The following is a 27,042-nucleotide window of genomic DNA, read 5'->3' as shown; positions in this document are numbered from 1 at the left end:
TAGATCAGAATCCTCCATAGACGAAGCATTCCAGTTCAAAGGCAGGCAACCACCACAGTGATATTTTAAAGGTAGAAAGGTAAAAATCATATCAAGAATAAAGGGAAATTTGTGCACATATTTTAATGGGGGTAACATGCTAACTTTCATCATATAGAGAACATTAACTCCAAGATTAAACTAAAGGTGGTAGAGAATTAGAGGTATTTGCTTGAAGGTGACAAAAGCTTGGGAGCTATTTGAAAAGTGTGAAACCATGGCCAACATATATTAATTTCGGAAAAGTTTTGGTGCACATCGAAAAACTACTTAGGCAACTTGCCCACAAGGGCTCCACACCCTGCTAAGTGGGTTGGCTTAAGGATTTCAAGCTCAAGGATGTCAAGAGTTCAATACCTGCAGTGTGCATCTTTCGCCAAAGGTCAAAGCCACAGGCTCCCTGGTAGGCAAAGGGAGCAACCTCAGGGTTTTATGCTGCAAACATGGCCGCCACAGCTTGGCAAGACTTTCCAGAACAGCAGGTCACCCGACCCAGTGTTGGTTTCCCGTATAATAAATGAGAAAATAAGTACTAAGGCAACTTGGTTTCAGGAAAACAAAATGGGGTCCTTAAGCAACTTGTATAAACAAAGTCTATGGCAAATGAACCAATGAATTTGCACACTAGATTTTTACAAAGTTTTTACAAAGTGACTAAGTGAGCCTTCTCTATCTTGGGCAGAAGTTCTTAATGTCCACAACCACATGCACACGTGAATGATGGACCTTAACATACAAATCACACAGTTAATACAAAATCATTCACTTACAATTACTTAGCTTTGGTCCGTGCTTGAGAAGTACTGTTCTAAGCTAATCGAGCTCAAAACGTTTGGTGCCATGTAGCATGATCCAGTTGGTGTGACATGAAGTTGGTACCTTATGAATCGCTGGTGCCGCCACAGTAGCAAAGGGAACACAGTTGGAAAGATCTTAATATAAGAAAAACAAACATAGAACAGGAAGGGAAAGGCCCTTCCATCAAGGGGCCAACTCTGCTGGTCAAGATAAAAAATGGATGATGCACAAACAAGAAGCACTTACGTCTGTGAGTAGGCAAGCTTCATAGCCAGAAATTTTGTTCCTGAAAATTTCTCGGGAGTATTTTTCAAAAAGTGGTTTTGCTCTGGAAATCTTGGGGAAACCTATGATGCTTTAAAAAAAAATAAACCTAAAAAAATGGAAAGTATAAGAAATAATAGGTTTTAGCAGTATTTGTTATGAAAACCTAAAGAAACTAAATTAGAAAAAGTTTTTAAAAATAAAATAAATGTAAATAGGAAAAATATATATTTAAGCATATAAAGTAAGATATTTTAAAATATTGTGATATTATCACAAGCATATCATGATATCTATGTTATTGGCAATATTTTGAAAATATTGGGATATCTTGTGTTTAGTATCAGCTAGGGTGTTTTCCTTGTAAATATCATGTTATTTTCAAAATATCAATGATATTCCTGACTACGGCAAGCTTGTCCACCTCCATATATTAAGCACCAAACATTTTTTGTGATAAATAGAACCAACAGGTGGTTAATTAAGACTGAGGATAAACATCTCATCTCATGAACAAAAGGATAGAAAACCAATATGAAAAAGAGCAGTAGTGGAAACTTACAGAGAGCTGAGAGACTATCTCCGTACTTGAATCAACATGCCAATCTGGTTCAAGTTGACGAACAAAAGATATCCTGCCATTTTCCGTGCTACAAAATAGAACCTGTAAATAGATTCAGGATCGATCATCAATGCCACAAAATAGGCAGGAATAAGTGATTGGACATTCCAGGGATCAGATTAATAACTAGAGTAGCCATATATTAGGCTTTGCATCTGTCAAACAGTTGGATATTATTTAAACATGGCAAGCATATCTGCATGCAAAGAAGTATTTACTGTTCATCTGCAACCAAGGACATCTGCATTAGAACTTTTAAAAGTAAGCAGCTTTCCATGCCAAAACCTAAAGAATAAAGGCTACATCAGCCTTGAGCAAGTTAAAAACAGAGACTGCAACCGCCAGTCACAAGACCTAATTTAGCCAGGTCACATCAACCATCATGCTAGTTACAAACGCTTAAATTGCTCAGATTGAGTAGTCCCAATTTTTTATCACCTAGTACAAAATAAATTTGTTATTCCATGTACCTTGTCCTTCATCAGTCCGCCAGTAGTGAAAATCCCAGCATCATCCAAAGCTGAGACTACTCTTTCCTGTGAACAAGAAGCTCTATGTCAATATGATAATAAACCAGCATGCTGTAAAGGAATTATGCTGTGATTTACTATAAAGGGCATAAACCACCAAGACTAATCATAGAAGAATGAGCTTTTTACTTAGTCCAAATCATATGCAGTAAAATGCAGCAAGGCCAGGGCTAGGCAACGACCTTTCAAAGCACATGCTTCTGAGTATTTGATGGACAAAATGTAAGCAGTAAAACATAATTATGAAAAAAAAATCATGATAGAAAAGCTAAAAGCAATTGTAAAAGCACATTTAATAGCTGAAGCTCTAACTATAAAGTCCAAAATTACAGAACCAAGTAACAAATAAGAAACTAGACTATGAACATATAAAATGCCAATAACAAATAAGCAAAGAATAACGAACGGACAACCATACAACAACAACAACAACGACAACAACAACTACGCCTTCATCCCAAAACAATTGGGGTCAGCGATATGAACCAAAACAGAAATTCATTTCGGGTCTTCCACATGAATCCTTTTCCTCCAATCATTTCTATCCAATGCCATGTCCTCGGTGAGGTTCAAAGCATTCATATCCTTTCCTATCATCTCCATCCAAGTCTTCCTAGGCCTACCCCGACCTCTTTTAACTAATATATTTTCCCATTTCTCCAACCTTCTAACTGGAGCATCATTAGGCCTTCGCCGAATATGTCCAAACCACCGTAAACGATTCTCTCGCATCTTATTTTCAATGGGTGCAACACCTACCTTCTTACGTATCTCCTCGTTCTGAATCTTATCTTTTATTGTATTTCCACACATCCATCTAAGCATCCGCATCTCAGCTACACTCATTTTTTTAATATGATGTCTTTTGGCAGCCCAACATTCCGTACCATATAGTAAAGCGGGTCTAATAGTCGTCCTATAAAACTTTCCCTTCAACCGCAATGGCATTCTACGATCGCACAACACTCCAGTTGCACTTTTCCATTTCATCCACCCAACCTTTATCCTATGATTTACATCTCCATCAATTTCTCCATACTTTTGAATGATGGATCCCAAATATTTGAAATAATCATTCACCGGTATTTCTTGCTCACCAAGCTTCACTACACTCCCATCACTACTTCGTTGCTTACTAAACCGACATTCCATATATTCAGTCTTACTCTTACTCAACTTAAAACCTCTAGCTTCCAATGTTTGTCTCCATAATTCTAACTTAGCATTAACCCCAGCTCTAGACTCATCAATCAAAACAATATCATCAGCAAACAACATACACTATAGTACATTTTCTTGAATTGATCTCGTAAGCTCATCCATCACTATCGCAAATAGGAAAGGGCTTAAAGCAGATCCTTGATGTAACCCAACCGTTATCGGAAAATTGGTTGTCACCCCTCCACAAGTGCGGACATTGGTTACTACTCCTTCATACATATCTTTAATTATACTAATGTACTTGAGAGAAACACCTTTCTTCATCATTGTCCACCAGAGAACGTCCCTAGGTACTCTATCGTATGCCTTCTCTAAATCAATAAAAACCATATGCAAATCTTTGTTCCTCTCCCTATATCTTTCAATAAGTTGTCTAAGAAGATGTATAGCTTCCATAGTTGATCTTCCAAGCATAAAACCAAATTGATTCTCCGATATCATGACAACCTTCCTCAACCTAGACTCGATCACCCTCTCCCAAAGTTTCATAGTATGACTCATGAGTTTTATACCACGATAGTTTGTGCAATCTTGTATATCACCCTTATTCTTATATAAAGGCACCAAAGTACTCTTCCTCCACTCATTAGGCATCTTATTTGTTCGCCAAATCAAGTTAAAAAGATTTGTCAACCATTCTAAACCTTTCTCTCCCAAGCATTTTCAAGCCTCGATAGGTATACCATCTAGGCCAACTGCCCTTCTTGATTTCATTTTCTTCAAAGCCTCTGCAATTTCTTTCTTTTGAATCTTGCGCATGAAGTCACGATTTATCTCATGAAAAGGAATGGAGAAGTCTCCAAGATCTTGAGCATGACTATCATTAAATAGCTTATCAAAATAATCTTTCCATCTCTCCTTAATCTCCTCATCTTTGACTAAAACCCTTTATGTATCATCTTTGATACATCTAACCATACCCAAATCCTTCGATTTCCTATCTCTCATATTTGCAAGCCTATAAATATCCTTCTCGCCTTCTTTGGTATCCAATTTGTCATAAACCGCCTTATATACCTTAGCCCTCGCGTTTCGAACAACTTTTTTAGCTTCCTTCTTTGCTATCATATACTTCTCCAAATTCTCATTATCACGACTCTTACTTAGATTTCTATAACACTCTCTTTTAACCTTAATAGCTAATTTGACATCCTCGTTCCACCATGATGTATCCTTACCTAGTGGTGCACCGCCTTTAGACTCACCCAATACCTCCTTAGCCACTTTTCTCATGCCACCCGTTATCTTATTCCACATTGATTCTGAATCCTCCTCGAGACACCAATCAGCTTCCTTAACTACCTGCTCTACAAACATTCCTTGTTTAGCTCCTTTCAGTGCCCACCACTTAATTCTAGGATCTATCCTATGTCTATCCCTTTTGCGGCATTGTCTAATTCTAAGATCTAAAATTAAGACTCTATGTTGTGTAGCTACACTTTCTCCCGGTATAACCTTACAATCGATGCAACAACTCCTATCTCTCTTTCTAAGTAGGAAAAAATCTATCTGACTCGTATTAACCCCACTTTTAAATGTTACTAGGTGAGACTCCCTCTTCCTAAACCAAGTGTTTGCTAAGATCATATCATAGGACAAACAAAAATCTAAAATCCTTTCTCCACTTTCATTTCTTTCTCCTATACCATAGCCTCCATGGATACTCTCAAATCCATCCCTACTAATGCCTACATGTCCATTAAGGTCACCGGCGATGAAAAGTTTTTCTCCATAAGATATCTCTTGTACTACTCCATCTAAATCTTCCCAAAATTGATGCTTAATGGAATCATCTAAACCTACTTGAGGTGCATAAACGAACGAACGGACAACCATACAAACAGAAATATCACAAGCAAAAGTAGTAAATATTTGTCCCTAGGAATTCTTGGGATAAACTTCCTTAGATTAACCATTAATCAAGCTTCCAAAATGGATGAAAATAAAGAAAAAATAAGGATGCAAAGATATGGGTTGTTTTTATGTTCTTCAAGAAGCCTTTTGAAAATTGTCAAATTCTTGAAGCGCTTGGGTTTGATCTCAAAGAATGTTCAACAATATGTCGAGAGAATGCATTCATGTCTAAGATGAACCAAAAAGGTCTTTCATCAAAAAATGAGAGATAAATGAAGAAAACACCTTTAAAAGGATGGGCCTAGAGAACATTGACCATTCCCATGGAAAAGCCTGCTCCCAGTGGGACCCACACCACAAGAAGTAGACACTGGAGGTAGTTTCTCTGAGGAAACCGTGCCCTTTCCTCACCAACCTCTGTTGGTGGATGGCTTGTCCCATGCAAACGCAGCACTAGGCTCAGGTTTATCTGCCATAGGGGTGGCAGGCAATGCAGGCAACCATGTCAAGCAGGTGGTCTAAGCAAGGAACCATTTAAGGGCCTGCAGCCAAATGTTTAGGGCACCTTAGGTGGCCAGGGAGGTCGGTTGAGTAGGAGTTGCCTAATTGATACACTTGTTGATTTTTTACTACATACATCCAATCTAATTGAAGAATTAAAACATCTAGAATTTGATTAAATTGAACCCGATCATCACAAAGTAAATTTAAAGAGTATGCCTAAAGTGTAATGAAAGAAGAAAAACCAATACAAAAGAGTGTCTTATGGGCTTACAAGAACACAAAGACCACTTATGGGTCAATACAAGAACACATACACATAAGCCACTTGGGGGCCAAGAACACAAGTAAAAAATATAAAATTTATTAGGAACCAAAGTGCTTGAAAAAGCATACCTTACAAGAAGGGGTTCAACCCCTTTATATAGACGAGAGAGCCAAGAGGCCATTGTGAGCACCCCCAACAGTTCTAAGGGCCAGGACATTATAAAGACTATAATGCTCTTAGTAAAAAAGAAAAGGATAAAATAATAAAAAGTCAAAAGTGCCCTTAATGGGTACTACCTATTACATAACGTGAAATAACAAAAATACATCTAATGGGTATTACATATTACAAGTACAAGAAAATATATATGTATATATAGATAGATAGATATACATTCTAACACTCCCCATCAAACTTTACGGTGTAACCACTGAAAAGTTTGTTAAGTAAGAAATGAAAACAGGGAGAAGAAAGTGCCTTTGTGAAGAAGTCAGCGAGCTAAAATTTTAATGCTACATATGGCAGGATAATAGTCTTCTTAAGATACCCTTCACAAACATAGTGGCAATCAATCTCAATATGTTTGGTTCATCTATGGAATGTATGAATGACAACAATGTAGATGGTGTTTTTGTTATCACAATATAACCTTGAGAGTTATGTCAAATAGGTGTGGGTGCGGGTGCGGATACGGGTGTGGATGCGGCACTTAAAAAAACTTGGGTGTGGGGGTGCAGGGAGGGTATATATATATATTTTTAACAGTTTTAAGTTAACACTACGAGTATGTGTGTGCATTTATGTATTTATATATATAATATAGATAAAACTGGACTTGGTTAGGGTTAACTGAATCTACTTTTGGACAGAAATGGACCTTCGTGTGGTTGACTTCACCTGACACAAAGGAATCCCTGTCCAAGTGTCGCACCCACATGGGTGCGGGCGCGACGTGGGTGCGGTGCTCTGTTAGAAGAGTTCATGCTACATAGCTTGAGGGTGACTCATATACACCCCAATGTCTTCTAACAATTTTCTCAACCACACAATTTTAGACATCGTGGTGGTCATGGTGCGATACTTAGTTTTATTTGATAACAGAGATACCTTTGCTACTTCTTACATTTTCAAGACACCAATGAGTTACCTATAGACACACAAAAACCCGTAGTTGAGTGTCTATCATTAGGATCCCCTCCCCAGACAGAGTTAGTATAGACAATTAAGTCAAGTGGAGAGGAAGAAGATAATAAAATTTCTTTAGAAAATGAAATTTGTAAATATTTAATAATGTACATAACAACACTTATGTGTACAGTTGTAGGAGAATGTTGGAATTAACTGGTTGTATGCATTGCATGAAAAATGTTAGGTCTGGTAATAGTTAAATAAGTAAGGGCCCCAATCATTTGGCAGTAAGGAATAGGGTCATCCAAGGGTGTGTCATCATCTATCTTCATTTTTGCGCTAATCACTAAAGGAGTATTCACCCTTTTTTTATTTGTAATGTCAGACTTGTCAATCATATCATTAGCAAACTTGCATTGAGTCAGTAAATAACTTCAGGCAGATGCAACCTCAATCCTTAAAAAATACCTAAGAAAACTTAGATCGATCATTTCAAAACCTTTTTTAAAATATTTTTAATATAATTGACTCCCCGTTTGTCCCCTCGAGTTGATCATGTCCTCAACATAGAAAAGAAGAATAACATGTGCATTAGATTTCTTAACAAATATACCAGTGTCAGAATAACAGGATTTAAAACCAAGTTTAATAATAATAATGAACTGAATTTATCATACTAGGGTTTAGGAGCCTGTTTCAAACCATACAAAGCTTTATGTAAATGAAGAACCTTTCCTGTTGAAATTTTGGTGGAGGATCCATGTATACTTTTTCTTTTAATTCACCATTTAAAAAAATATTTTTGACATCCATCTAATAAATGTGTCAATTCCTAATAGCAGCTATAGCTACGAGGGTTTTGACAGAGGTCATCCTAACTACTGGTGCAAAGGTTTCATCATAGTTTATACCATATTTTTAGAAACAACTCTCGACAACTAACCTAGCCTTATATCGTTCAAGGGAGCCATCACTCTTGGTTTTAACCTTGTAAACCCATCTATAACCTATGCACTTTTCTCTTTAGGTAAATATGTTATTTTTCATGTGTTAGATTTTTCTAAAGCATTAACTTTTATGTTCATGGCTTCTATTCATTATGGGTGGGTTTTGTCTTGTTTATAAGAATTAGGTTCGAAATAAGAAAAACATTTGTTTGGGCATGCTTTATATTGAGGAGAAAAAAATTCATACGATACAAATCTATCTGGGAGTCTAGATTCTCTAGTGGATCTCTTAAGGGTACTAGATTTTTGTGACTCACGGCTAGAATATTTGTCTAAGGCATTAGGCTAACTATTATTGCCCCTTGTACTATATTGAAGAATGAGATAGTTACTTCTATCTAGATCCTGGTTCACATCACCAAGAATATTTAGTTGAGGTCCTTCATTCAAAATATCAATACTTAAATAATATTTCTTATCTTTAGGAAGCAATTCAAACAAGAAAGAGTAATTGCTATCTTTGTTAGGCACATTTTGATAAAAAAACCTTTATTTTTTCAAAAATGTCATATTTTTAGAGATATAAAGTCTTTCATTGTGAATATCATAACATCTAAATCCTTTTTGGGCTTCTTTGTATCTGAGAAAAAACACAAGGAACTGCTCGAAGGGACAATTTATCATAACAAAGCATTTGCATCGAAAAGCTCTCAATGTAGAATAATCAGGGAAAGTTTTATAAAGTTTTTCAAGAGATGTAATGTTTTGAAGCTTGACAAAAGGAATTTTATTTATAAGATAAGCAACGATAAGGGTGGCTTCAACACAAAATTCCTTTGGGACATTTTTTAAAATGATAAGAGTTCAAGTAGTTTCTATGATATGCCTATGTTTTCTCTCGGCCAAGACATTTTGTTGAGGGATATAAGCACAAGATCTTTGGTGTACAATTTTATGTAGTTCTAAATATGTTTTAAATCATTTGACATAAACTCTCCCCTTGAATCAGAGTGAAAATGGTCATATTGGACTCAAATAAATTTTTGACTAAATTATGAAAGGATTTAAAATTTTTAAATACTTCATTTTTGTGCCTAAGAAAATAAATTCATGTGTATCAAGAATAATCATCAACAAAGATTACATAATAAGCATATTTTTGTATTCCAAGTGAGCTTTATCTCTTTCATTTCCCTTGAAGGTCTCTTCTTTAGTTGTACCATATTCTCCCATAATAACCTTGGTAAGAATAGGTTGAGGTTTCGGAGTAGAACCATCGACCAAGTGCCACAATTCTTTCCTAACTTTCTCTTCGCTGTGGTGGTTGGAGTTGGTCCCATCAAATTTGATGGGAATAACAATTACAACTTCCTTGCCAACCATGGAAGCAAAGAGAAAAGAAGAGAGAAGGAAAGAAAAGAAAGAGTTGAAGATGGTTGGTGACACGCTTGCCGAAGCAACGAACCGATGCACCTTCGATCTTCACAATCCACCACACTATCTTTAAATACAAATTACAATCAAAGGGCATCAATGCTCTATTACCATGTAATAAAGAAGAAAAAACAATATAAAAGAGTGTCTCTTATGGGCTTACAAGAACACAAGAGCAAGAACACAAAGACCACTTATGGGTCAATACAAGAACACATGCACATAAGCCCGTTAAGGGGTCAAGAACACAAGTAAAAAATATAAGATTTATTAGGAAACAAAGGGATTGAGAAAGCATATCTTATAAGAAGTGGTTCAACCCCTTTATATAGACAAGAGAGAGCCAAGAGGCCATTGGGAGCACTGCCAACAGCTATAAATATAGTTGTTGACCCCCAACGGCTCAAATGGCTGGGGCATTATAAATAATGCCCTTAGCCAAAAAGAAAAAGATAAAAATAAAGAAATAATAAAAAGTCAAAAGTGCCCTAATGGGCACTATCGATTACATAATGTGAAATGATAAAAATACTTCTAATTGGTATTTACAAGTATAACATATATACATATCTATGTCATAGGGATTCGGCTAGCAGAGTGCCGCACCCGCGTCGACGCGACTCGACGCAGGTGCGGCACCGGGTGTGGTCAACCCGACCCTGGGTGCGGTCAATGCACCCAGGGTCATTTTTGTCCAATTCTCGGAATTAAAAAAAAAATTGCCAAGAAAATTGTTTTTGCCCTATATGTCATAGGGATTCTCCAACTAGGTGCCGCACCAGCACCCACACCTGATGCGATCAACCTGATCCTGGGTGCAGTCAACGCACCCAGGCTCATTTATGTCCAACTTTAGGACTTTATATATATATATATATATATATATATATATATATATATATATATATATATTTATATTTTTGTCGCACCCCCGCACCCGGGTTTTTTGAAAGTGCCACACCTGCACCCGCACATATATACATATATACATATTTATGTATATATATATAAAATCATATTATATAGGAAAATATAGCTACATATATACACCTATATATACATTCTAACATAAAGAAACACAGCAGAATTAGGAATTCAAAGTCTAAGACAAGGCTCTACAAACATAAGCATGATCATGACAAAAGGGGAAAGAATGCTCACTTCACTCTCATCATCAAGAATCCTTTCCATCAAATAAATATCACAATATTTTGTAATCTCCAGAAGAACTTCAACGACAGACGACCTCACTGTTGCATGCTTCTGCCATTGAAAAAATAAAAAGAATTACTCATTAATTTCCATACTTTTCAGAATGGTTGACATATTCACTTGTTGACCTGCAGCTCTTCTGGTGTACTCTCCTCAAGTATGATGCCAAGCAGCTGGCACGTCATCTGCATCAAAGGAGAAAGCAAAAGTAATTCAAAATTGGACTGTTGAAACAACAAAGAATAGTCAGTCTACAAGGAAACAGAAGAACATATAAGAGGTTGGAACCAAAAAATGCATGTACATCAATCTTTGTAACATAATCAATTGCAGAAAACACCCCCAATTTTAGCATGAATATCTGCCCTTAAGCACCAAACCACTTAGAAAGAACGATGTCGAAAATGGTAAAGAGCAGTTGATGTCAGGAATTTGTATGCAGTGTGCAGTTATGGATAATTATTCAAATTATACAGACTGAAATATCATTAGGTTGCAGAATATAATGCATAAAAGTTTTTAAGCAAGCAAATCTAGAGAAAAATCTATATACTGGCCAACGTCGTTTTACCTCGCCCGTAGGCGAGGCCCCTTCTCTCTCTCTCTCTCTGCCAGAAGACATCTAGAATGGAGTTACCGAAAGCTTCTTAGATAGGTGGGAAAACCGCTTCCTAGAAACTCGCTTCGGAAGCACGATACTCCTTGCTTCCGAAACTTGATGAGAATCTTGATTCTCCCATGCTTCTCTTATGCTTTTCACATATGTTTTCTCACTCTTCTTTTCATGTGTTTTCTCTCACACTTCACACTCACTTCCATGTGCTTTCTCTAAATTGGCAGTCATTTTTTTTAGATTTTGTTAAAACTTTAATTCTTACATTAAAAATCATGAAATTTAAGAATAGTCGCTTTTATTTGCATTCCATTTTAATTCTCATTCAATTCTTATGTTAATTTTTTTTTATTTCTTGCTTTCTGCTTCCTACACATTTTAAAATGCATCACTTCTCACTTTTGCTTCCCATATCATTTTCCGCTTCCTAGTCTGGCAACCTTGGTCCAAACTGTCTTTCTCTCTCTGGCGACATGAACAATTAACCATTCTTTTTTTTTATGTTAGCCATGTTTTTTTTTTGTTTCTACCAACACAAGTAGTTCAGCCGTAACTACTCGATCTTCAACAGTTTTTCTCATGATGACATAATGTTGAGAATTTTGATTGTTAGAGATTTTGTTAATTTTTTATTGAATGCTTTATTTTATTTCTTAGATACTTACATAGATCAAATTGTTGCATTAATGTCAATTTTACATGTTAATCTCATATTTTTCGGTATTTATTTGAGATTTTCTTTTTCTTATTGGTTGTTGCTTCATCAATAAAGCATTTCTATAATTTATTTATATTTTTAGATTTTTTTTAAGTATTTTTTAAGTTTTAAAAAAAATGAGGCTTATGCCTTGCTTTAGTTTTTGGTGGAGCACATCGCTATGCCTCAACACTTTTCACAACATTGATACTAAATAAGGCAATATAACAAGTGATATAGAGGGCAACAAAGTAGGGTCTTGTAAGTTCTCATAGCTGCAAACAAGCGCATCACCTTGCAAGAGCTAAATCCTCAAAGTGGTCTATGACACAACTTGAACCCCCGCATTTGAAAAGCCTTAAAAAACAGCCCCATTTTTCATTACCATAGATCACTTTGAGAATTGTATAACGATTTGCCTTCCTAAGCCCCATTTTGTATTTTCATCTTATTATAGACTTTTTCTTTTTCTTTCAAACCATAGAATCCTTGGTTTCCTTTATTTACTCATATCTTCATTCTACCTCAGAAATTCCCTTACCTCAAGTTATTTGTGAAAAAAAGTGTGTTTATTGTGTTTTTTCAGTCTGGATATCATATCAGACCCGTACTATGTATAGTCTTTATTTCATTCTGGGTCTGGATGTTATACCAGACCCGGACCCATAGTGTATACTAACACATTAATACATGGTTCTAGGTCACGATTTCATTATTGAAATCATGACAGCCGCAACCTCTATTCTTCTCTTTCTTTCTCTTCTCACAAAACAGGTTCAGAAGGAAAATCTCACATGGTATCAGAGCAGAGATCCACCTAGGGTTTGAAGGGGGCTTCCAAAAGGTGCGACCAGAGGTTTGAGATCTCTTCATCTCTCTCATTTTTCTTCACTTTCGATTTTCTTCATCTCTCTTTTCGTTTCTTTCCTGGAGGATTCACATCTCACGTGAATCCCTAATGTGAATCTCTAAATCATCACGTGAATCGTGAATCTCTTAAATATCCTACTTCTTATCCTTGTATTAAAAAAAAATCATGCCTCACGTGAATCCATTGTTTCACGTGAAAACCTAAAGTCAACCCATTTTTTTATTCGTCTAGTATATTCAGATCTGACTGTGCTTTTGCACCAGATCTGGAGCACTTCACCCCTGCGCATCCTTCTGCCACTTGGACTGGAACATTCAGATCTGAGTGTGAAGTTGCATCAGATCTGAAATATCAAGCTTTTGCTGTCCAGATTTGATATTTGACAGCAGAATTTTAATTTGTTTTCATTTCTACCAAGTGTCTCCACCTTTTAGCCTATTTTCTTATCGTTGTCACAACTGGTACTCACATAACAGTTGTCTGTCAACGTCATCCACATCTGTTTTTTGTCCAGATTTGAAAACGCAATTAGTTTCAACTTCTGTTCAACGGGTGATAAATTTCTATTGCGTCAATCTCAAATTTTATAAAAAAAAAAGGGAAGGGAAAATTCAGATCTGATCTCTCTTTGAATCTGACAGTCTCTAATCGCTAGTTTCTCGAAGGTTGCTCAGCTCCCAAAAAAAAAGGAGGGGTGGGGGGCAACAAACCTCTTTGGCAGTAGACTGGGCACTTCGTGAACACCCGAATATCCTTGTTCAATTCTTTTTCCTTTATGGATTCTCATTCTTCTCAATCGAGTCTGTCTTCAAGTTTCCTCAATCAGCTTGTTTCCAAAAAGTTAAACACCTCAAACTTCTTGATTTGGAAGAGACAAAGCATTCCTTTTATAAGGAGCCAAGGCCTTTTAGGTCACTTGGATGGAACCACCCTAGTCCCACTAGAATTTGTTGCGAGAGAAGAGAAAGATGATAAAAGGGCAAGTTCAATTGTGTATGTCAAAAATGCAGAATATCTCAACTGGGAAAGGAAAAACCAATCATTAGTTACATACATTACATCTACCTTGCCTCAAGAGGTTCTTGTTGCAATTCCTGACAATTGTAGAGCCCTGCAACTTTGAGAGAGATTGGTTTAGACGTATTCACAAGTTTCACAGGCGAGGATGGTTTTTCTCAAGAGGGAATTTCAGCTGCTGAGAAAAGACTCCATGACCATCATGAAATATTTAAATAAGATGAAGACTATCACAGACCAACTTGCAGTTATAGGATGTGTAGTGAGTGACAATGATATGGTGCAACAAACTCGGAGTGGATTGGGATCCGACTATAACATGATCGTCACTTCATTGTTGTGCTTACCTACCCTTCCTACTTTTGATAAGTTGCGAGCTAAATTAATTCAATATGAAATGATTTTGAAGGGATTTTCTGAAGGAACCCACGCTCATGCAAATTCTCAAGAACTTTTTGCCAGAGGGGTGACTTATGGTCGAGGACAGAGGCGAGGTGGACAAGGGCGAAATGGACACGGATGACGTGGTTTGCTTCCCACCCCAAATATGTTGACCCATGCTCAGGGACAAAGATCTATCCCCACTTGCTTTCTTTGTAACAAAAGGAGGCATATGTTGACCCATGCTCAGGGACAAAGATCTATCCCCACTTGCTTTCTTTGTAACAAAAGGAGGCATATCAAGGTGAATTGTTGGCACAATCCTGAAAATAAAAGGAAAGACTCCACAGACGGAACCAAAAAGAAGGTTCAGCAATATCAGAGACAGTGGAGAGATTAGAGATTTGTTGATATCTGCCTTGTCAGAATTGAATTTAAAGCAGAATGATCAAGGAACCTGGTTTGTTGACTCAGGAGCAACAACTCACGTGATTGGTGATGCAGGTAAACTTTCTAAACCTATTCCTTATTTTGGCAAAAGTAAGATTGTCATTGGAGACGGATCCTACCATCATGTTTCTTATATTGGAAAATTTGTCATTCCCATGTCACATTCTACTCTTGAACTTTTTGATGTCTTTCATGCTCCCAATATAAAAAAAAATATTCTTTGTTTCTAAACTTGTTGATGATAATCATGCTTCAATCGAATTTACTCCCTTCTTTGTGCAGGTCAAGGACCTTCGCACGAGGGAAACATTTGCTGAAGGAAAGAGACGAGGCAATATTTATGTCTTTCAAGAAGCTCCACGTCATCCTGTCCACCCTACTCACCTGGATTTGAAGTCTTCGTTAGAGTCGTGTTCTTTTTCTTCTGCAAATGTTTTTAGTATTTCTGAATGTAATAAGCCTTTCCTATGGCACAGTCGGTTAGGACATTGTGGGAGTCATTTTATTGAGAAACTTGTTTCTAATAATCTCATTCCAAAAGAAAGTCTCCATGTGGATGAGAAAAGTCAAAAGTGTCACAGTTGTCTTTTATGCAAAAGTCATGTATTGTCGTTTCACTCTTTTAATAAGAGAGCTTCAAAGCCTTTTGAGATAATATGTTCTGATGTATGGAGTCCTGCTCCAGTTGCTTCTGGATCTGGAAGCAGATACTACTTAATTTTTGTTGATAGCTACTATCGATACACTTGAATATACTTCATAAAAAATAAGTCGGAACTTTTCTTTTTGTTTCAAAACTTTCTTTTCTTAGTAAAAAATCAATTATTTGAGTTCATCCAATTCTTCCAATGTGATGGAGGTGGGGAGTTCTCATCTAGTGACTATTTTTTTTCTCCAAAATAATGGGATAGGAAGAAGGGTGTCCTGTCCACACACACCTCAACAAAATGGGATTGCTGAGCGAAAACACAGACATATCGTTGAAAGTGCCATGAGCATGCTCCATGACAGTAATCTTCCCATTAATTTGTGGACATAAGCTTTTCATTCTGCCGTACATGTAATAAATAGATTGCCTATGGTTGTTTTGGAAGATAAGTCTCCTTATTACTGTCTTTTTGGAGTTCATCCTAGTTATCATGATTTACGTACCTTCGGATGTGTTTGTTATGTGCACATTGATCGGTCCCTGATAAACAAGTTTCAGGACAAGGCTAAGAAGTGTAGATTTATGGGATATGCAGGCGACTACAAAGGATATAGGTGTTATGATCCTGCCAACGGAAGCATCAAAATCTCAAGAAATGTTGTCTTTGATGAGAAAATTTTTTATCACATGGCTGGCACAACAGATATGTCTCCTAACACAACCGAAGTTTATTATTCTTGGCTGAATTCAGAACTTTTTGCTAATTCCAATGAAGTCTGTTCTCCAGACTGTGTGCAACAGGAAGAAGAAATGTTTGAGACTACTAGTACATCGGGATCACAAAATTGGGAAGAAGTACCATCATCGGTACTGGGCAGATACAAAGGGCATTTCCTATACTAGACAGAGAACGACAGTGCCAAGCCTTCTAAATTGCGCCCCAGCAGTTGATCCTACTTCCTCTCATACTCTTGAGGTCAGAAGATCCAATCGCATGCGACATCCCATTGATAGGTGGGTCAGCTATAACAACTTCTCCTTGGATTTTCAGCTCTTTTTAACTGCCCTCAATAAGGAAGATGAACCTATTATGTATTATCAAGCAGCCACTTCTACTAAATGGGTAGAATCCATAAATGATGAAATGCAAGCCTTACATGAACGTGGAACTTGGAAAATTGTTCCCAAACCACCTGACAAAAATGTTGTCGGATGCAAATGGGTCTACAAAATAAAGTATAAACCAGATGGAACCATTGAACGATACAAGGCAAGACTTGTGGCAAAAGGGTTCACTCAAGAAGCAGGGCAAGACTATGATGAGACCTTCAGCCCAGTGGTGAGAATGGGAACGATTCGAATTATTCTTTCCTAGGTTGTCGAACATGGATGAAAGCTGAGTCAACTTGATGTGAAAAATGCATTCTTGCATGGGGATTTGAAGGAGGAAGTCTACATGGAACAACCCCCTGGATATCATGAGCAAAACTGTAAAACCCATGTGTGTAGGCTAAAAAGAGCTATCTATGGCCTAAAACAAGCATCCCGTTCTTGGTTTGACAGCTTCTCACTTGAGATTCAAAAGCATGAATTTTCATGTTCTCTACTGGATCACTCATTATTCATTTTTAGAAGTCAGAATGTAATCACCCTATTATTAATTTATGTTGACGATATTGTCATCACAAGAAACTCTGAAGCTCACATCAAAGAAGTATAAAACCTATTAGGTCAGAGGTTCAAAATGAAAGATCTTGGTGCCTTGCGCTATTTTCTTGATGTAGAAGTTGACAACCAGGCTCATGGCTTGACTCTCACTCAGCACAAGTATACCATATATGTTCTCAGCAAGGCAGGTATGAAAGACTGCAATCATCTAGGAACTCTAAGTGTGCTTCACAAAAAACTCAGTACTCATGATGGAGATCTCTGTGAGGACCCCACCAGGTATCGCAGTCTAATAGGGATGTTACAATATCTCACATTCACTCGTCCTGATATTGTTTATTCAGTCAATCAAGTGTCTCAGTTTATGCAAGCACCACGTACTGGACATATGGAGGCGGTTAAGAGGATACTCAGATATCTGAAAGGGACCATTGGGGACAGGTTGATATATTCTCCACAGTCGTCTGGCAAGGATGTGCGTGAACTTACTGTATATTGTGATGCAGACTGGGCAGGGGATCCTGATGAAGATCTACATCAGGATATTGTGTCTTTATTGAAAGAAACTTAGTCTTTTGAAGTAGTAGAAAACAAAAGGTTGTTGCTAGATCAAGCACTGAGGCTGAGTATAAATCCATGGCTGCCGCTACTGTCGAAGTCACATGGGTCAGGCATCTACTAACTGAAGTGGGAGAAACTATCTCTCGGTCTACCTTGCTATGTGACAATCAAAGTGTTCTCAACATGTCATTCAATCTAGTCCATCACAGTCGTGCTAAGCATATTGAGATCGACCAACATTTTGTAAGACAAAAAGTTGAAAAAAAAGAGATCGAGCCTGAGTTTGTTAATACTGAAAGACAAGTTGCAGACATATTTACAAAGGGCTTGACAAAAGATCATTTTTGGATGCTTAAAGGCAAGTTGTTCATGGTTCAAGACCATGATCAACTTGAGGGGAGGTGAAAAAGTGCGTTTATTGTATTTTTTCAGTCTGGATATCATATCAGACCCGGGTCCATACTATGTATAGTCTTTATTTCATTCTGGGTCTGAATGTTATACCAGACCCGGACCCATATTGTATACCAACACATATTAATACATGGTTCTAGGTCACGATTTCATTATTGAAATCGTGACAGCTACAGCCTCTATTCTTCTCTTTCTTTCTCTTCTCACAAAACAGGTCCAGAGGGAAAATCTCACAATTTGTAAGTTTTAATTTGTAATTCATTTATCTATTTTTTCATTACTGAGATATCTTGGTGCCTATATCTTTAGAGTAACCACAGCCCACAACGTAAACCGATCACACATTAATCCGAAACTTGACCAATCTCTCTGTACAAAAATGTGATTGATCTTGCTGTAGTCAAAATGATGAAAGAAAGTGATGATTTCCATCATCCATAAGAACATAGCAGTTTTATGAGACAATAACTGCACTACCAGAACGGTTAGATTTTATGATATAAAAAATGAATAACTGACTTGAGAAAGTTCACTGGTTCCTGAAATTCTACTGAGCACCAGAATTCATCCACTGAACTAGCAAGGATAGAAGGGAGCTGTTACCTTCCTGCCACCATTTAGTTTCTTCTTTACAATTTGTCCCAGGGTCAGCTACAAAGCCAAAAGACAAGCTTCAATATGAGCTACAGTTTGTTCCGCAAATTGGCAATAGTGCAATAACCACCTTGGAAGTGTAAGCTTACTTGCAGAGGGGGTTGGAACTCTTCACTTGCTGTGTGACCCTGTGGGTTCAAGAGTACACTCTCTTCAGAACTGCGAGAAACTTCATTTGCTTGATTCCCAGCACCACTATTTGATGAACCCCTTCGTTTCTGTTGCCGTCTCTGGCGTCCATCAGGGGTTTTCAAGAACTTCCAGGTGAATGCTATAGCAATAGCAAGTCCAGCAAGAGCACCAATTGAACCAGCACTCTGAAAATGAGAATTTGTTTGTGTATAAGGGGAAAGAAAAACAAAAGGGAGTTTAAAGCAAAAAAAGATTTTTTTTCATTTTTCTACTATTATGAAAGAAAATATGATAAAAATTAAAATAACAAAAAAAAAAAGAAACCAGACAATTACAATCTCTATGTAAAATGTACACATCTATGAGTGAGCAGTGATATTCAAGTTGTCAAATTTTTCTAGCATCAAATGCAGCATGCTAGAATCCCATGATTTTCAAGGAAAGAGGCAATCATCTAATATTACCACATTGACCACCCAACTTGCTGATATTTTACTCCCTGTTGGTGTCGATTTCACGCACTCCATAGCTCGTGAGAATACATTATCCATGAGTCCTTTCAGCACCATTAACTAATGGCTTTAACAGCACAAAAGAGCATTCAGGTATAAAGGTGAGCAAAATAACCCTAAAATTTGGATATCAAAATGCCTACATGGATTATTAATAAAGGGTCCCCATTTTTTTATTTTTTGGGTACATGAAATATTAGATAATACCAAGACATAGGTGAAAGTTCTAAAAAGATATCCATTATCGCATGAGTTGCAGAAGTCCTTATTGGTACCTGCTTTCTCTAGGGAGTCAATGTGTACCACTTTCTACTTGTGCATGGTATCCTAATTGTTACCGACTTGAAGGGTATCCAGATTCAGAAAAATAATGGATCAAGCAGATGTATTCCTCATCATACCTGAAAATTTGTGTGTAATGCATAAATTGAGTATCACAACAAGGAAAAACAGGTGTCCTTAATCAACATCTGAGGTTCAACTTCTCTAGGTTTCACAACCTAATTTTGCATGCATACTTACAGAACTACTTTTCATGGAGAAATTTGCAAAATTCCAGAAAATATTGTGGTATTTTACCTTCGGCAGTTTTTTCTTTAAGTGATAATATTGTGATTCTTTCAAAGAAACACATATTTTTTGTGACGAAGCCATTATTACTGAAGTCAGAAACCAACAATGCAAAAAGCCCAGGTTGGATCAGTGGGTAGACGGCCAAACGTTAGCAAGAATCTCAATGTGGTAGTGTTATGCAGAAGCAGATAAAATGAGATTCAAATTTCTAGTGTGCCAAAATTAGCAAAACAAAAATTCACTAGGGTTGCGAAGGGGTAGGGCTGGTTCGATGGCTAGGTTGGCAGCTTATGTGATTTCTTGAGCCTAAGTTGCCAATCTTAAGGTGCAGACTCTTCTGCTGGGTTCAACCTCAATCCAAGGTTGAGTTCGGCATTAAGACAACATGTTGAGCCAAGCCTGATTTCAGCTTACTTAGTGTTAAGACTCTGGCTGTTCCCTTGCGACTTACAGTGTACAGTTGCGCTAGAGTCTGTTTTGCTTTTGTTGAGTCTGATGTAAGCTGCCCGGTTCAGGTGAATCAATACCCCGAAGGGGCAGCCCGTATACTTGAACTGTAATCGCCTGCGGGCAAAATTGTGAATGAATTAAATGCGTTGAGCTTTCTTTTGTTCACCCTCGTTGTGATTGCTTCTTGTGATTGCAATTTCTCTCCCTCTATTCTCTCTTGCTCTCTTGCACTCTGATTACAAGCTTCCGCGACCGGCAAGCGAGCTGACGAGTAGGCTTGCGGCGGTAAGGAAGGACCGTCGCGCCGCGCTGACCCATTGAAGGAAATAGGCCCGTGACAAGTGGTACCAGAGCCCGTTCTCGTGCTGGGGAAGGGACTCCGGAGTCGGTGTCGACAGACACGTCGACAGGCTGCGATTTGTGAGCAAGACATCGTGACGCCTTATCAACACTTGCGCAACACCAAGGGCAAGGCAGTTGCCGGAACTGAGGAGATGGGTTCACCTCGGGGCCAAGAAGAGTTGGCTGCAACTGTTAACAAGCTGGTGGAAGATGTGACTTCGCATGATGAAGCGATTTCACGCGCATGTGAATCATTCAATGGATTGAATGATGTGGTGGCGAGCCTGCAAGAACAGGTGAACTTACTAATGGGGCAGGTCACTTCGTTGACGACTACAGTGACCGATCTTGAGTTGAGGAACCGTACGTTGCAGCGGACGGTGACCCTGAATGGCGGAAATGGTGAGAGACCATCAAGGATTGATGTACCTAGACCCGCAAAATTCAATTGTTCTCGCGACAGCAAGGCCATTGAGAACTTCTTGTTCCAAGTAGAAGACTACTTGGATATCCAGAATGTGACCCTCGAAGATCTGAGGATCAAGGCTGCAGCGGCCTTACTTGATGGTGATGCTATCGCTTGGTGGAGGCGGAAACGCAATGACATGGAGAGGGGTCAATGTGTGATAGACACCTTTGACGACTTCAAAGTAGAGTTGCGCAACTACTTCATGCCAAGAAATGCGCAGAGACAGGCTTACCGGATGGTTCATGAGCTCAAACATACTGGTTCGTTGCAAGACTATGTCAGAACGTTCCAGAAGCTTATGCTGGAGATACCTAACATGCCAGAAGACGACATGCTCAACTGGTTCATTGTGGGACTTCAACCATGGGCACAGTCTGAAGTGGAAATGAGTAACCCCCGTATTTTGGAAGATGCATATGTGGCGGCTGAGCGCTTAGTTGACACTCAGCGCAAGCCTTTCACCCCATCAACCAAAGTTGGGAAGAAGCCTGACCACGGAGGCAAGAAGGATAAGCAACACAACGATAAAGGTGAGGCGTCGACACGCCATCAATCCGAAAAGAAACAGAACTACACAAAGCATAACAACAGCAACAAGGGTGCGGTTGTGACATGTTGATTCTGTGGTGATAGACATATCGCCCGGCAATGCCCAAAGCGCCTTGTAAAGGACGACGGGCAAGCCAATGCTGCACAGGAAGAATGCAGCGATACTGAATGCAGCGACACTGAGACCATGCAACCGAGGATGGGCGTCATGCGATCGATTAATGCAGCCAGAAGTTGTGCAGCTAAAAACATGCAGGTCAGTAAGGAACTCATGTACGCTGAAGTTATTATGAATGGAAAGTCTACTTCAGCAATGATAGACTCCGGGGCCACACACAACTTTGTCTCGCGGGAAGAGGCAGAGCGGTTGGGCTTGAAGCATGGGCCAAAGCAGAGGACCATTAAAACGGTAAACTCTGAGGCCAAGCCCATCCTTGGTGAAGCAAGGGATGTGGCTATTCAAGTGGGAAGTTGGGTCGGTAAAGCCAACTTCTCTGTGGTGCCCCTGGACGATTTCAAGATGATTTTGGGTATGGAGTTTCTGCGAAGCCAGAATGTTATGATGTTGCCAAAATTCAACACGTTGACGATCATGGAGTCAGACCTGTCCCACACAGTGCAGTGCCTTACGCAAAAAGGCAAGTCTTCAGTGTTGTCGGCAATGCAACTAAAGAAGGGTGTCAAGCATGGGGAGCAGACATTCTTAGTGGCAGTGCGCGCAGAGGAAGGGAAGGTGGAAGCAGCAGTGCCACCGACCCTAGCCCCACTGTTGGAGGAGTTTCGAGGGGTGATGCCCCCGGAATTGCCAAAGCGTCTTCCGCCAAGACGCGAGGTCGACCATAAGATTGAGTTGACCCCGGGAGCAAAGCCTCCCGCAATGGTTCCATACCGTATGGGGCCAGCAGAGTTGAAGGAGCTGCGCAGGCAGCTAGATGAGATGTTGGACGCAGGCATTGTTCATCCATCAAAAGCCCCATTTGGTGCCCCGGTCCTTTTCCAGATGAAACATGATGGCTCTAAACGGTTATGTGTAGATTACCGTGCTTTGAACAAGGTCACGGTGAAGAACAAGTACCCATTGCCATTGATAGCGGACTTGTTCGATCAGCTAGACAGTGCCGGTATCTTTTCCAAGTTAGATCTGCGATCGGGTTACTGGCAGGTGAGGATTGCTGAAGGTGATGAGCCGAAAACAACTTGTGTCACCCGCTATGGTGCTTACGAATTTCTAATAATGCCATTCGGGTTGACAAATGCTCCAGCCACGTTCACGACTTTAATGAACCAGATCTTCTACCCTTACTTAGACAAGTTTGTGGTAGTCTATCGGGATGATATCGTGATCTACAGCAGTAACATGGAGGAACATGTCGGGCACTTGCGAACAGTGTTTCAGGTGCTGAAGGAGAATGACCTCTGTGTTAAACGAGAGAAGTGTCTCTTCGGGCAGGAGGAGATCAGCTTTCTTGGCCACGTTGTGGGGCGTGGTGTGCTGCGTATGGATGGGCAGAAGATAAGGGTCATCCAGGAATGGGTTCCGCCAAGCAAAGTGCCAGAATTGCGGTCATTCCTCGGCTTGGCAAATTATTATCGGTGTTTCATCGAAGGTTATTCCCTCATTGCTGCGCCCCTCACAGATTTGTTGAAGAAGAATCGGGTATGGCTTTGGACAGGAGCGTGCCAAGATGCCTTCGAGGGCTTGAAGAAAGCCTTAGTGAGAGAGCCAGTGCTACGACTGCCTGATCATTCGAGACCCTTCGAAGTCCACACGGATGCCTCAGACTTTGCCATTAGCGGAGTTATTATGCAAGATGGTCATCCGATCGCATATGAGAGTCGCAAGCTAAAGGATGCAAAGAGGCGTTACACAGTGCACGAACGTGAGATGACCGCCATTGTGTATTGCCTCAGGACCTGGCGGCACTACCTTTTGGGTGCCGAGTTCGTCGTCAAGACGGACAATGTGGCCACGAGCTATTTTCAGACGCAAAAGAAGTTGACGCCCAAGCAAGCTCGATGGCAGATGTTTTTGGCTGAGTTCGACTTTGCCTTAGAGTACAAGGTTGGAAAAACCAATGTTGTGGCGGATGCCCTGAGCCGTAGGGCTGAATTAGCTGTTGCGCGCGCAGAGCCTTCTGAAGTGCATTTGGAGGGTGCATTGCTGAGCCGCATCCGCGAGGGTACGCAGCAGGATCCGACCGCACAACACCTTGTTTCTCTGGCGCAGGCAGGGAAGACTCGGCGATTTTGGCTACAGGACGGCCTCCTTGTAACAAAAGGGGGACGCATCTTTGTACCACGATGGGGAAGCCTTCGCCGAGAGCTACTCAAGGAGTACCATGATACACTATGGGCCGGCCATCCTGGCCAGGAGCGGACCTTAGCACTCCTTGAGCGCGGCTACTATTGGTCGCAGATGAGAGACGATGTTGAGGGGTATGTGCGGACATGCCTCATCTGCCAGCAAGATAAGGGGACAAACCAGAAGGTTGTCGGTCTCCTTGAGCCTCTACCAATTCCAGAACGTCCTTGGGAAAGCATCTTTATGGACTTTATTGTTAGTCTGCCAAAGGTAGAGGACCTCAGTTCTATTTTGGTCGTGGTGGATCGTTTCTCAAAGTATGTCACCTTCATCTCAGCTTCCAAGGAGTGCCCTACAGAGAAGACTGCAGAGTTGTTCGTAAAGCATGTGGTGAAGCACTGGGGCATACCAAAGAGCATTGTGAGCAATCGCGATGCTCGCTTCACGGGCAAGTTCTGGCGTGAAGTATTTCGGCTACTTGGCTCTGATTTGCTGTTTTCAACAAGCTTCCATCCGCAGACAGAGCGCATCAACGGGATACTGGAGCAGTACCTTAGGCACTTTGTTAGTGCCAATCAGAAAAATTGGGTGAAGCTCCTTGATGTGGCACAGTTTTGTTATAATCTGCAGAAGAGCGAATCTTCAGGCCACAGCCCGTTTGAGATAGCCACGGGGCAGCAGCCACTGACCCCGCACACTCTTGCCGCACAAGAAAAGGGAAGGCCACCCTTCACCTATCAGTTTGTTCGCGACTGGCACGAGCAGAATGAGTTGGCGAAGGCATTCTTACACAAAGCGGCGAAGAGAATGAAGAAGTGGGCGGACAAACACCGTCGGCCCGCAGGGTTCCAAGTTGGGGACCAAGTGTTGGTGAAGCTATATCCTGGTCGCACAGGCATCTTCCGCGGGCGGCACCGCGGACTACTCAGAAAGTATGAGGGACCCTTCACCATCACAAAGAAGGTGGGCAAGCTGGCATACAAGTTGGAGTTGCCCCCAGACTTCAAGGTGCACCCGGTGTTCCACGTGTGCAACCTCAAGCAGTTCCATCCAGATGATGGAGACCCAGAACGCAGTGTGCCACAACGCGCTCCCATCATGCAAAGGGCCCCGGCAGCACAACGGGCCGAGAAGCACCTCAGTCAGATCCTTCGCCACAAGGTCAACTACTTGGGGCAAGCGAAGAAATACTTGGTGCAGTAGGAGGAAACAGCAGAACCAACGTGGGAGCCTGCATTTCGAATGAACAGCCGCTACCCGGCTGAAGTCAGGGCTTACCACGAAACAGATGGCGCCGAGGACGGCGCATGATTTGAAGGGGGGAGCATGTTCCCTTGCGACTTACAGTGTACAGTTGCGCTAGAGTCTATTTTGCTTTTGTTGAGTCTGATGTAAGCTGCCCGGTTCAGGTGAATCAATACCCCGAAGGGGCAGCCCGTATACTTGAACTGTAATTGCCTGCGGGCAAAATTGTGAATGAATTAAATGCGTTGAGCTTTCTTTTGTTCACCCTCGTTGTGATTGCTTCTTGTGATTGCAATTTCTCTCCCTCTATTCTCTCTTGCTCTCTTGCACTCTGATTACAAGCTTCCGCGACCGGCAAGCGAGCTGACGAGTAGGCTTGCGGCGGTAAGGAAGGATCGTCGCGCCGCACTGGCCCATTGAATGAAATAGGCCCGTGACACTGGCAGTGGTTGTCTTATATGCACCACAAAATTTCATTGAATAAATGGGGATAATAGTGAAATGAGATGAAAGCATATCAAACATAGTGAATGTGAACAGTTGTCAAGAAGTAATGTGATTGTGAAGTTAATGATAATGCTTGTTATCCATCCTTGCAAAGAGCAAACAACAGACTGTTATGATGAATCCATGCTGTATTATTCTAAGATCTACATCTGTTGAATGGTCAATCTCCTTGGGCATCTAAATGATATACAATATAATTAGATAAGTCAGCAGCTTTCTAGCTATGTCACAATGACAAGCCCAAATGGGTCAGTGTCACTGATGACACGCACAGACACGAAGTCTGACACGTTTTAGTACGTGACACATTTATGACATGCTCTAAAACATGTCGGACTCATTTTGGCTGTGTTTACTCTCACATTTATTTTGACAAAAAATACTCAAGAAAAAAATAAAGAGACTTTTGTTGTCCGTGAGAGAGAGAGAGATGACAAGTTGTCAAAGAAACATGAACTTGTCATCTTTGTTTTATTTTTTCAATGAATCACATCATTGGAGAGAGAGCCATCTCATCTCACTTAATAAATATTATAAATTTTTTCTTGTATGTGGCCAATATAAAATATCTTATATTAATATAAAACATTTTCATAAGTATTTATTGCAAAACACAACAAAAAAAGAAAAACTTGTTTAAAATGAATAGTACAAAATATTTTATGTTAATATAAAACACTTTATTTCAAACATATACACACACGCATCCTGTCGCCGTGTCATAATTTTTAAGATTTTCCCAAATTGGTGTCACCTTTACGAGTCACATACATGTACACATTGTTAGATTTTGTAAATCTAGAGTTCTACCATGCGTGAAGGGTGAGGAACAAAGAGAGAGAGAGAGAGAGAAAAGGAGCTGCAGCAAAAACCCGATTCCACTTGCTGGAGTCGGCTGCTAATCTTATTCATTTATATGTCATTACTAATACAAATTTTAGGGTACTAAAATACCCTTTCACAACAAGAAATAATTACATATGTGCCATTAATGAAAGGGCATGATTACGGGTCTGGATCCCTTGACCCGTGACCCATTATAAACAAAACACGCACGTCTTTTCAACCTCCCTCAAGTTGTACATGGTACTAAACCATGAACAACTTGCCTTTCAACATCCAAAATTTGTCTTTTGTCAATCCTTTTATGAATATATCAGCCACTTGA

The 27,042-nt window shown here is 39.8% G+C and overlaps 1 protein-coding gene across 1 annotated transcript in view; it reads right to left on the bottom strand.

Moving 5' to 3' along the window:
- Nucleotides 1–636: 636 nt before the first annotated feature.
- The window catches only part of LOC149832494 (ubiquitin-conjugating enzyme E2 enzyme activator PEX22-like), a 35,197-nt gene continuing 8,791 nt past the window's right edge, over nucleotides 637–27,042 (bottom strand). The window contains exons 2-8 of the mRNA XM_090014532.1: nucleotides 18,883–19,110; nucleotides 18,743–18,790; nucleotides 10,947–11,003; nucleotides 10,768–10,869; nucleotides 2,194–2,259; nucleotides 1,664–1,765; nucleotides 637–929 (exon numbers count right to left, since the gene is read on the bottom strand). Of these exons, the coding sequence (XP_089870658.1) occupies nucleotides 816–929; nucleotides 1,664–1,765; nucleotides 2,194–2,259; nucleotides 10,768–10,869; nucleotides 10,947–11,003; nucleotides 18,743–18,790; nucleotides 18,883–19,110 (717 nt within the window). The 3' untranslated portion in view covers nucleotides 637–815. The remainder of the gene's footprint in view (nucleotides 930–1,663; nucleotides 1,766–2,193; nucleotides 2,260–10,767; nucleotides 10,870–10,946; nucleotides 11,004–18,742; nucleotides 18,791–18,882; nucleotides 19,111–27,042) is intronic.

The sequence above is a fragment of the Nuphar pumila genome, chromosome 7 (genome assembly GCF_984573655.1).
Source record: "Nuphar pumila chromosome 7, dmNupPumi1.hap1.1, whole genome shotgun sequence".
NCBI classification, from domain to species: Eukaryota; Viridiplantae; Streptophyta; class Magnoliopsida; order Nymphaeales; family Nymphaeaceae; genus Nuphar; species Nuphar pumila.
Note: the sequence above shows the minus strand (reverse complement) of the source record. Positions and strands in the feature narration are given on the sequence as shown.